At 47.9% G+C, this 13,041-nt stretch overlaps 1 protein-coding gene across 1 annotated transcript in view; it reads left to right on the forward strand.

Annotated features, from left to right (window-relative positions):
• Positions 1-2,203: 2,203 nt before the first annotated feature.
• LOC143975600 (sepiapterin reductase-like) overlaps positions 2,204-13,041 on the forward strand; it is an 81,136-nt gene continuing 70,298 nt past the window's right edge. The window contains exons 1-2 of the mRNA XM_077478077.1: positions 2,204-2,387; positions 2,473-2,596. Coding sequence (XP_077334203.1) covers positions 2,310-2,387; positions 2,473-2,596 — 202 coding nt within the window. The 5' untranslated portion in view covers positions 2,204-2,309. The remainder of the gene's footprint in view (positions 2,388-2,472; positions 2,597-13,041) is intronic.

The raw sequence follows: 13,041 nt of genomic DNA on the forward strand, positions 1-13,041 counted from the left end.
GTCTGCAGTCTCTGATCATCTCCTGTAGTATGTCTGCAGTCTCTGACCATCTCCGGTAGTATGTCTGCAGTTTCTGACCATCTCCTGCATTATGTCTGCAGTCTCTGACCATCTCCTGTACTATGTCTGCAGTCTCTGATCATCTCCTGTACTATGTCTGCAGTCTCTGATCATCTAATATAGAATTTCTGCAGTCACTGACCATCTCCTGTACTATGTCTGCAGTCTCTGACCATCTCCTGTACTATCTCTGCAGTCTCTGACCATCTCCTATATTATATCTGCAGTCTCTGACTTTCTCCTGTGTTATGTCTGCAGTTGCAGTCTCTGACCATCTCCTGTATCATGTCTGCAGTCTCTGATCATCTGCTGTAGTATGTCTGCAGTCTCTCACCATCTCCTGTAGTATGTCTGCAGTCTCTGACCATCTCCTGTATCATGTCTGCAGTCTCTGATCATCTGCTGTAGTATGTCCGCAGTCTCTCACCATCTCCTGTAGTTTGTCTGCTGTCGCTAACCATCTCCTGTATCATGTCTGCCGTCTCTGACCATCTCCTGTAGTATGTCTGCAGTCTCTGATCATCTCCTGTAGTATGTCTGCAGTCTCTAACCATCTCCTATATCATGTCTGCTGTCTCTGACCATCTCTGGTAATATGTCTGCAGTCTCTGACCATCTCCTGTAGTATGTCTGCAGTCTCTGACCATCTTCTATATCATGGCTGCAGTCTCTGACCATTTCCTGTACTATGTCTGCAGTCTCTGACCATCTCCTGTACTATATCTGCAGTCTCTGACCATCTCCTGTAGTATTTCTGCAGTCTGTGACCATCTCCTGTATCATGTCTGCCCTCTCTGACCATCTCCGGTAGTATGTCGGCAGTCTTTGGCCATCTCCTGTACTATGTCTGCAGTCTCTTGGAAATTGATGAAGTCACATGTCCAAGTAACGATACGCGTAGGATTGGACTAGGAGGATACCGGAAGTGACATCCGGAGTACGAACGTGGTGTCCGTTCGATTGATGCTGTTGCTCTGTTTATATTCTGCCTATATATTTCATTCTAAATGTCAGTACCCAGGACTATGTCCTTTTTAGAATAAAGTTTGATTTTATTACATACTTCACTATTGGAGCTCCTTCTTTTATCCTATGGATGTGAATAATGGTTTGTGGCTGAGGACCTAGAGGGGACCACCCATATTGCCTGTACCATCTGATTGTTGAAAGAAATATCTGCTGTTTACCTTACAGCAGTGAGGTAAGGTAGCCATTGCACCCAGTGTGTGGACACCTATTCACGAGATCACCGGTGGAATTATTGTTTGCTCACGGAGTCATCATATGTTTATGACACAGAGTGGACACACAAAGTGTAAGCCTTGATATGGACTGAGAACTTTTTTACAGAAATAGACACTATCACTATTGGATACGAATTACTTCGTTGCACCTTATTGGATACCTGATTATTCATTGTTTGGCTATTTTTTAATATTACACATTTTTTATACTATTTTTATATTTTGTGTTTTACACTATATGCACTATGGATCGAATTATATCTTGTATTTAATATATATATACATATTTTTAGCTTGACTATATGTATTTTCTGGCACTGGATGCACTTTATTGTTTATTGTCTCTAGATGCACTTTAGTGTAAGAGGGATTAAATGGTAGATTGCATGCGTTTGGATACTATTGAGGGAGCATTTACTCACTATTTGAAAGGGATAGCAGTTATTTTATAACCATCTGCGCATTGTATATGGATATATACATTTATATTTATTAATTTATTTATTTGTATTAATTGTGGAGCGCAACACCATTCAACATATACACATGTAGCAGAATACATTTTGGCCTCAATTCATGAAGAAGTTCAATTTTTTTTTTTTTCATTTTTCTTTTAATTGGATATTTTTTTAGCAGAAAGTAAAAAAAATTAAACATTTTCTGTTCTATTTCGTTTATGAAATAAAAAAAAATAGTGGTGATCAAATACCACCAAAAGAAAGCTCTATATGTGTGAAACAAAAAAATTATATACAGTAAATGTAATTTGGGTGCAGCGCTGCATGACCGCACAATTAACAGTTAAAGAAGTGCAGTGCTGAATAGGAAAAAATGGCCTGGTCATGAAAAGGGTAAAACCTTACCCTAACCTACCTTTTTAACCTAACATTTAGGTCTTCTAATACACAGAAATTCTCCATAGTGAAGAGGACATCCGATGATCATGTGACACTCGGCAGCCAGTCCCATTCATCAAAAGGATGGAACAGAAGCCAAGTCCCCACCATGGAGCCTTCTCCAGAGAGGAATGGAAAGGAGATTCTGGAGGTCATCAACAAGATCATAATGCTTTTGACGGGAGAGGTGAGCGGTGCCGGGAATTCTGGGGCATTATCCGGGATCAGAAGCGGTATATCTGGATAGTGACTGTCTCATTGTGTGTTGTCAGGTTCCTATCAGGTGTCAGGATGTGGCCGTCTTTTTCTCCATGGAGGAGTGGGACTTCATAGAAGGACACAAGAATCTGTCTGAGGACATCATGATTGAGAATCTGCACCTCTTCACACTGCCAGGTAAGTGGAGGGTTTCATACGATTTATGTACAATTCAGATTGGCTAGATTTGTAACAGAGACGTTTTGCCTAATTTCCACTGCAAAGGGCACTAGAACTGCCTTGACTAGGGGGGCGTAGCCTGGCACCGGAGCGAGATGGCAGCTTAGGAGACGAGCTCCGTCCTCCGTTCCTCCTAGAAGCCCTTACATAAGCAGGGAACTGTCCGGAAAAGTACCACAGATGACTGGGAGAAGTCGCTCTACCTCCCGGTCACAACAGGACCCGGCCCCGCCACTCAGCAGGAACATACCGGTGATGTTCCGATCGCAGCCGGCAGAATCACAGGCCGCATCGCAGGCCGCAATGTCGACCGCATCCCAGGCCGCGCCGCGAGCCGCGGCTCAGAGTGGACACCTCCCGACAGACTCGGAGCACACGGACGGCCACCAGTCAGGTAGGGGAGCTTCACACACTTCACCCCTCTTATGCCTGGCTGACCTCCAGCAAGTGGCGGCTGATATCAAATGCTCACTGAGCGCAGCAGTCTCAGACCTGAAGTCAGAGATTAGAGCAGTGGCTGGCAGGCTGGACCAAGTTGAAACATCCACAGCAACACATGGGGCGGCCATTCACCAACTGCAGCAAGCATCCACTGTACAGGCACAGCACCTTATTGACATGCATAGACATATGGAGGACCTTGATAATAGGGGCCGCAGGCGCAACCTCCGCATCAGAGGGATCCCAGAAACAATGGAAAGCCCCCATCTACAAGCTGCAGTTTGGGCGATCTTTAACACGCTTTTGGGCAGACCGCCGGATGCCCCGGTGGAGATGGAGAGGTGTCACAGAGCGCTTAGACCAAGAGGCAGAGATACTGACCCACCTAGAGATGCTGTATGTTGCTTGGTCAACTTTGCACAGAAAGAAGAAATTCTGCGACTTGCACATACCCATGCTAACCTAGAACACGAAGGTGCACGTATCCAGATATACCAAGATCTGTCCACCATTACCCTACAACACAGAAGGGACCTTCGGCCGCTTCTCCAGGTTCTCAGAGAACATCGCATCCCCTATCGCTGGAAATTTCCATTCTGCCTGCAAGCTACGGTTGGAAATCACACAGCGATGTTGAGGACACCAGGGGACCTTCGGCAATTCTGTGATATTCTTAACATACCGTATGTAGAAGTGCCAGACTGGTATGGCGCTTTTATGCAACCGGAACCCTGGATCTCCTCACGGCAGGAAGTAACACCTCGGACCCAAAGAAGCAGACAACGACGAAGAAGATCCTCGTCCATTACTCCACCAAGAAGACGGGGAGACATGGAGACAGAAGAGAGCCCACGTGCCTCACCATCTTCGGTTCGACGTAGAACTGACCGGCTATAACACCATGACTGGCTTGGTAAGCTGCTTCCCTGACTGATTTGACTGAGCCCTTGTTCCCCATGGCCACAATTCCACTCCCTCGCCCCCCGGTACCCCTGGGCCCCGAGACTACACCTAAACTGATCACTCCATCTAGTGGCCACCTAACTTGGGATCACGATTTTAAACTAATTAAGGTTCTTGGATGCTTACCGGGGTTATACTATATGGTCATGCCTTCATTTCGCTCTAGGTGGGGAAGGGGGGAAGTCGCTTAGCCGATATACCTGATGCTGCTGGGGTCAGTCAGCTTCAAAGAAGGAGACTTCTATGTGCGGCCGCTGCATCGCTTCGGATATGAAGTGTGCGTTCACTTCGCAGGCTCCCAGGCGTTTTTATCGTCCTTTTGCCTTAGGAGCGGTCATTTTTCATTTGGTACGATGCAGAGCCATATCTGGAATATGGGAGGAATGCAATCCCCCCCCCTAAGGAACTGACCCGGCTACGGACTGTGCCTTACTCACCCATAACCCGATCTGCTTAACGTGGAGCCCCCCCCCCCCACCCCCCGATGTGCTGGACTTGAAATTCGTACAGTAGCTATTCCCGGTTTTGTATCCATTCACCCCCCTTTCCCCTTTTTCTTTTTATATATATATATATATATGTATATTTTTCTTTGCTTGTTTTATTTTTAATATGCTGCTTTGCCCCCCACTATCTTTGTCCCTTGTGATCACCAGGGACTTAACCATCACAATGGGAGAATTGGTCAAGGGGGTAGGCACCCCACCAATATATAGCCGAGGCACCGGGGAACGAGGGTCCATGTCGACTAGGTGAGGGGTAGATATAGTGGTAATCTGACAGGTCAAGAGGAAAGCTAGCTGTAAAATTTTCTCTCCTGTTTTAGCTATCAACATCAGTGGCACCTTACTATCTTGAATAGTGTGGGGGTCGAGGCACACGCTGGATCACATTAGGGAATGGTATCCCATCCCTTTCTTAGAGCAGGTCCTAGGCCCCTAGATGGGGGGGACTTTAGCATAAACCCTCGCTAACTAAGTGGCTTTATGTTGAGGATTAGGGTGCCGATGATGCTGGGTTTGAAGCTGGAAATCATCACGGAGAAGCTGTGAAACTCTGGATACAGGTTAAATAGGTTACTGGATTATGTGTTTGGGTTTATTGCTTTTATTTGTACTGTTTTTGACACTGTTCTTCTTATGTTTTATGTTTATATCTCTCAAGGACACCCAATTTTGGATGACCTAGCTTTGTGCTTTCCGGTCTCCTGGAGCCCCCCCCCCCCCCACGGATGGGGCTTCGGGACACCGGACTGCTGAGATGCCAGTCACGGAGTATTCCTCTTCGGGGTGTGTAGTGGACAGTCGGGAGTCTTGGGCTCGCGGCTTCCACTGGGCGACTCTGAAATTGGGTGGGGGCTCGCTGTTGGGGCTCACCCCCCTAATCGGGGGTGGGTTGTGATGGCGGGCTCCACACACTCTTGGCGGGCCGATGCAGAGGACTCCCCTTTGAAACTCACCATACTTTATGGGGAGACGGAGGACGGACGTTTATACTGGTTTTGGTGTTAGACTCCTTCCCCTAGCCAGAGTAGGCTGGTTCCCCCTCTGGAAAATTCCGGTAGGGACTTGTAATATCACTGTCCTGCAGGATTACCCTGCCTAGATAGCCTAGCAGGCTGAGGCTGTCTCCGGTTATTACCTCTCTAGACTGAGTAGGTGTACTAGTACAGTACGAGAATTGTGCCCCGTCTTTCATCCTATTGGAATACGGTGTCACACCGGGTTTCGGATTGGGGTCCTCAAACCCTTGCCCGAGCCTCTGTTTAAGCTCGCATTCTCTTCCCTACCCACCTGTCTCTCCTCCCCCCTCTTCCCTTTTCCTACCCTCACCCCCCTCTCACCCACCCTTATCCTCCCCCCCCTTCTGCCTCAGGCCCCCTCCGTCTGCCATTAGCTGGAACGCTTTCTATTTTATAGTGTGGTGTTAGAATACCCTTGGAGATGCAGTCCTCAGCTCCCCTGTCCCTCAAGGTCTACTCTCTAAATACAAAAGGTCTTAATGTTCCAGAAAAACGCAGTAGTCTATTATCCGAGGTCCAGAGGCAGAAAGCCCACATCGTATTTATTCAGGAATCCCACTTCAAAACAGGGTCCATTCCCCGGCTTTCTAATCATCGTTTCCCAACAGTGCACCATGCAACTTGTGCTGATTCAAAGACCAAAGGGGTAGCTATCTTATTGGCAAAGACGTTTGTATTTACTGTCACTGATAAATTGGTAGATTCTGAGGGCAGATTCCTTTTTTTGAAAGGTACATGGAAAGACAAACCGCTGACCTTGGCAAACATCTATTGTCCGAACTCGAAACAATTATGCTTCCTAAAGGAAATCTTACTGAAATTGACCTCGTTCATGTCAGGCCTGGGGATTCTGGGGGGAGACTTTAACATGGCGCTAAATCCACTTTTAGACACTTCCACAGGCACATCGTCTATACCATTTTCAACTTTACGACAGGCGAAGTTACAACTTGCCTCCCTTGCGCTCCATGACACTTGGCGTACCCTAAATCCAACGGGGAAAGACTTTACATTCTTTTCGGCCCCTCATAAACGCTACTCGCGACTAGATTATCTGTTCGTGGGCCAGAAAGATTTGAGTTACCTACACAAAGCTACGATAGAGCCCATGGTGATCTCGGACCACCATCCGGTCACCTTGATCCTCAGGTTCCCCCAAAGGGATACATATTCAAAAATTTGGAGACTGGATTCATCCCTTCTTACAGATGTAGGGGATGTGGCAACAATTAAACAAGCCATAAGCGATTTTTTCCGACATAATGAAACACCAGATGTTTCCCCTATGGTTCAGTGGGAGGCACACAAATGTGTGGTACGCGGGCACTTACTGGCTCTCGCTGCAAAGAAAAAACGGGCTCATCAAGCCCGAATTTTGGAGCTGACAGCCAAAATCTCACAGTTGGAAGCGCAACATAAATGCTCAGGGGCGGCTAGAGTTGCGACTGAACTGGACGCAACTCGGATGCTCCTACAAGAGGAATTGTATAAAAGAGCGCGGAAACAGCAATTGAGATCGCAGAAGTTCTTTTATGAAAATAGCAACAAACCAGGTAGGCTCCTTGCACGTTGCATACAGAAACGTATTCTTTCCCATACCGTTCATCATATTGTAGATCACAAAGGGAAGGCTCATACGAAAAACGAGGAGATAGCACGTCAGTTCCATGAGTATTACAAAGGTCTATAACATACAGCAGACAGAAGTTACTCTAGGCCCGAGGGGAGAGAGGGCGAACCTGATTGAAGATTTTGTTCAACAGCACGGCCCACCAACCCTATCATATGAGGACCAGCAAGCTTTGGAAGCCCCTTTTTCCTCAGAAGAATGGGTGGCGGCCCTAAAATCCACAAAACCGGGTAAGAGTCCGGGGCCAGATGGCTACTCTTCGCAATATTTTAAATGCTTCCCAGACCTTCTTGGACCGCACTTTTTGAAGGCTTTTAATACTCTGACAAACACTGTAGACCCCCCGCATAGCCTGTTGGCTGCACACATTGCGGTAATTCCAAAAGATGGCAAAGACCTTACCAACGTAGCTAATTACCGACCGATATCGCTCTTAAATGTAGATGTAAAAATTTTCTCTAAAATGTTAGCTAACAGGCTTTCATATCACGTGCCGGCTTGGGTGGGATTGGACCAGGTGGGCTTTTTTCCTGGCAGAGAAGCCAGGGACAACACCATCAAGGCTCTAAACCTACACCACTGGTTGACTTCCACACGCAGTGCAGGTTTTTTCCTTTCTATGGATGCGGAGAAGGCCTTTGACCGGGTGGCCTGGGATTATATGGACGCGGCCCTGGCGAGATTGGGCTTGGGCTCACGTATGCGAGCATATATTATGTCTCTATACACAAATCCAAGTGCCAGGGTCCGCGTCAACGGCCACCTGTCAGAGGCCTTCCCCATCCAGAATGGCACCAGACAGGGCTGCCCCCTATCCCCCATACTTTACATACTTACACTCAAACCCTTTTTGAGATGCATTCGCGCAAACCCTGACATAAAAGGCATTGAGATCAATAACCGGGAATTTAAAGTGGCAGCGTTTGCAGATGACGTTCTTCTCTTCCTCTCTTCTCCCCTAACGACCCTACCGAATCTAATGCAAATACTGACACAATTCCGATTTATTTCCAATTTAAAAATCAACTTTTCAAAATCGTTTGCTCTAAATATTACCCTTCCACCTGACGTTGTTACACATTGCCAGAGGAACTTCCCCTTCACTTGGAAAACTGACGCTATCACTTATTTGGGTATTCAGTTACCAAGTAAGTTGGAAGACCTTTACATCCTAAACTTCCTGACTGAGCTAAGAAAGTTGAGCATGGACTTAAATAAATGGGATGTGCCCGGTATCTCCTGGTTTGGACGTGCGGCGATCTTAAAGATGACGGTGCTCCCGCGTATCTTATATAAAATGCAGACAATACCAATCGGCTTGCCACCTTCCTTTTTTGCGACATATAAAAAACTCTGTAGAACCTTTCTGTGGGGAACTAGAGGGACTAGAATTAAGTGGGCTAAATTGGTACTACCCAAATCCGAAGGCGGCATCGGGCTACCGGACTTACAGAGGTATTACTGGGCTACACAGTTGGCCCGAATTGTGGACTGGAGAGTTCACATCAAGTGTAAGGGCTGGGTGCGCCTGGAGAACCTAATGGTGGACTCTGACCTTAAAATGGTTCCATGGCTAGCTAATACACATAGACCGATCGGTGTGCGTTCTGACCCTCTAGTTAATGCGACCCTAGAGGTGTTTGATCGGGTATGCAAAGTACATGCAGTCTCAAACGTAAACTGCGCCCTCACCCCACTCAGAGGAAACCCTGCCTTTGCCCCAGGGATGGATGGGGGGTTTCTCTCTCGAGAATGGCCACATGGGGAGATGCAAGCCAGGCATTTCTTCTCGAGAGGTAGACTCCTTAACCAAAGAGAACTGGCAGCACAGTCGCCCACTAAGTCTTTTCCCCTATGGCCTTATCTCCAACTCAAACATTACTTAACCAGCTCAGGTGCCAAGGGAAATTTCACAAAAAATCCGACGACGTTCGAAACGATGTGTATGGAGCTCTCCCCCCAGAGACACGTTATTTCAGTACTTTATGCTTCCATGTTTCAAGAAGCACAGAGTATCCTACAAACTGAGCATGACTTTTGGGAGAAGCAATTAAATACCGAAATCTCACACACAAACTGGGAACGAATTCACCTATATATCCATAAAGGCTCGCTAAATGTCCACACTCAAGAGAATGGATACAAAATTAGGACAAGGTGGTACAAAACGCCAGAGATTCTCCACAAATTCTTACCATCGGTCACTGACCGATGCTGGAGATGTGGCCAGGGTCAAGGCACTTTTTTACACATATGGTGGAGCTGCCCTCAGATTCAATCATACTGGCAAAAAGTTAATGAAGTAACGTCTTCAGTATCTCTGCTCCCCTTGGAATTTACCCCAGCACAATATCTCCTTCATCACTCAAAAAAAATAAAAAATAAAAATATTTCAAATCAAGTGCAATGCATATGATTAATGCGGCCAGGCTTTGCCTGCCGGTTCATTGGAGGTCCGCGTCGGTCCCAACATTGACTGAATGGATTTCACGCATTGACCATATTGCAGGGATAGAGGAGCTGATATTTTCTTCTCAGGATAAAATCACCAGATATACGGCAATTTGGGAAAACTGGCACAAATTCCGTAAATCACTGGAATTCCAACAGCTAATAGCTCGTAGCGGGCGATGATAGCAAACGATAATACCTAATGACCTTACTACTTACCCTCTGATCTGTCTCTAACAAGGTGTAGGGAGCTTGATACATGGTAGACGGAGGGGACTGGGAGCCGCGTCCCCTCAACCCTCCCCCTCACTTTCCCAATCTTTCCCTTCCACCTTCCCCTTCACCCTCCCTGACCCCCCTTCCCAATATAATTTTCTGAGCTTTCCATCATCTATTTTTTTTGAAGTTGGGCAATATTCACAGAGGAGGTGCGGAGTGTAGGTCCCAATGTGAGAAGGGCCTGCGGTCAGCATCCCCCCAAACGAGAAATGTACAACTGAAGGTGAGGCTCTTCTAGGAGCCCACACGATTATCTTTACTTCACCATGCTTGCCCTACATAACATAGATTTTTCTTTTATGAATGAAGGGCATACGCATAAAGCATAACAGTAGTTCTTCTGAAATTACTTGTACATGTTGCTTGTACTCAGACCGAAGATGATGTTCCATATTCTCTTCTGTAATGATAACAATATATGCTTGTCTGTTGCGTTTTTGTAAGGTATTATACATGTCTTGTTTACCATTATCTTTAATAAAAGAAAATTTTCATGGAAAAAAAAAAAAGAACTGCCTTGACTATTGTATAACTGATGTGACTTACTGACCCAACATTTTCCTTCTTAAAAACTGCTACGCCCCTCCCCATCTACTACCCCAGAAATTGAGACCACACCCATCTGGAGTAAAACATGGCCGTAGCAGCCAGTTATCTTTATTATCAAAAATATTCAAACAATTAACATAAATAACATAAATAACATAAATTAACATAACTAAATCAGGTAGTAAGGCACTTCCTACATTGCAACTCCTCCCCGTTGGTCTGTGCTAGGATAACCCACCAATCACCATAAACCATTAACGGCACTAAGGTACCCAAACTATAACGGACCTCAAGCTGACAAACTAGCTCAGAGGCCAAACACTGCCCGCAGTGCACCTGATCACCCACTGTAGCTAAACTACTGTTAGCTATATCACCAACCGACGGGTACTATACCACCGATAGGCCCCGAACTCTTCCATCCCTGGGGTAAAATCCTTCATCCGCACAGACCAACAACATGCCACAGCAAGCAAGGGGAACACCTTACCCTTGCATGCCCTGCCACACCCTCACAGCTCGCTGGATCCCGTCCTGGATCCCCAGGGACCAAATATCGGTACCCACATCGTTCAGGTGAACCCCATCCCTCTTCAGGTAGCGCCAGGTGTCCACTTCCAATTCAAGATGCCGGATAGCCAAACCCCCATTCCTGACGACAAAACCACTACCTTCCTTATTGACCTTTTTCCGGGCCCTGTTCAGCCGGTCCATCGACCTTGCGAACCGCCATGCTGTCCTGGCCACCATGTCAGACCACACAATAACCATGTGTGGAAAAGCAAGGCGTAGCTGCCAAAAATCGAACTTGATCTCCTTGATGAGATCCAGCATGGTCTTGACCCCCAGGTCATTGCCACCGACGTGCAGCACCAGCACATCCGGAGGCCCGTCCCAGCGGGCAAAACGGTGGACTCCCGACACCGCCCTGCCCCATAGCATGCCCGGCAACCCCAGCCAGCGTATCAATGCCTCTTGCCTAGAGAACCAAAGCTGGCGCCCCTCCGGGCGGGCATCTCCCCGTCTAGCCCCCCATCAAACATATGAGTGGCCCACTATCCACACCCTGCCCGGCCGGCCGCCTGTAAGAAAAGGAAGAGAAGAAAAAACATACCCCCAACATCAATATAAAAACATACAAAAACACAAAGAAAAAAACAACAATCAACAATAAGCAGTCACTTATCCCCCACCCAGCACTTCACGCAACCAACAAATGAGGGCGAACGTACAACTGAAACCTCCTGGATTCCCACCTCCCAATACGCTTAACCGCCGCCTCATCCAGACCCCACCGGACCGCCTCAGTGGCCGCCTCAATGCGGAAGGAATGTGAGGAAAACTTTTGCCCCCCCAAACCCAAGGCCTGCAAGCATCGCTGAAAAATCGCAGAAAACTGGAAACGCGAGAGAAATTGCCCATCTTGATGCACCAAAAATGGCCCGGGGATCGCAGGGCGAACCGTCAAAAATTTGCCCTTGCCCTGTTGATCCGTTTTGGAGTGGCATACCCGGATGGACAACCTGTCCACCTCACACACCACCGCGTCCCAGCCCAAACCACCCTGCCGGCTCCGCGATGGGCTAACCAGCTCGCTAACCCGCAAAGCCCCAAAAAATGCCAAAGCAAAAGCCGCTCTGAACAAAACCACCTTGTATGGCGACGAACAGGCCCCCACCACTTGCTCCAACAACCGGCCCAAAAGTTCGAACGAAACCGGGCTCCTAGAATCCCTCCGGACCTGAGAACGCCGATAACCCTTCATGGCCTGACTGACCAAGAAATCCTTTGTCGCGTCCGGCAAACCCTTGAGCTTGAACCAAAATGCCAACCCAGCTAATTTTTTAGTAAGCCCGGACGCAGACACCCCAGCTTCAAAGTTCCTGGCCACAAAATAAACAACCAACAAGCGTAGATCCTGGTCCTCCTGACCCCCCGTGGCCTGCTGCATGAACGCAACCCACTCACTCCACACCCTGCTGTATGCGGACCATGTCGCCTCGCTCACCGACCGCCGTATCCAGCCCGTTACTCGTCCAAGACAATCCTCCACAGCCATTCCGGACAAGGGACCCCTTGCTGTTCCGCCCCCGGTGCCAATTCCCGAAACCTGTCCCACTGGAAGCGAGACAAAGCATCAGCGATGACGTTCTCAACGCCTGGAAGGTGCACAGCACAAATAAACACATTCAACTGTAAGCAGCGCAACACAAGGTGCCTGAGCAACCTGATCACCGGCGGCGATGCCGCCGACACCTTGTTGATCACCTGCACCACCCCTAAATTGTCCCCATGAAAGCGCACCTTCAGATTCCGGAAAGCCTCCCCCCACAGTTCGACCGCCAAAACCACCGGAAAAAGCTCCAGCAGCAACATGTTTTTTAACCAGGCCCGCCTCCTTCCACGCAGCCGGCCAAGGCCCCGTGCTCCATTTGCCCTGAAAAAAGGCACCGAAGCCCGCCGACTCCGCCGCATCCGTGTACAGTTCCAGATCAAAGTTGCTGACAGGGCCCGACATCCACAGCGCCCTGCCGTTGAAATTAGCCATGAACGCGTGCCACGTCGCAA

The sequence above is a fragment of the Lithobates pipiens genome, unplaced genomic scaffold (genome assembly GCF_037356315.1).
Source record: "Lithobates pipiens isolate NorthernLeopardFrog02 unplaced genomic scaffold, aLitPip1_a1.2 Scaffold_13, whole genome shotgun sequence".
Lineage (NCBI taxonomy): Eukaryota > Metazoa > Chordata > Amphibia > Anura > Ranidae > Lithobates > Lithobates pipiens.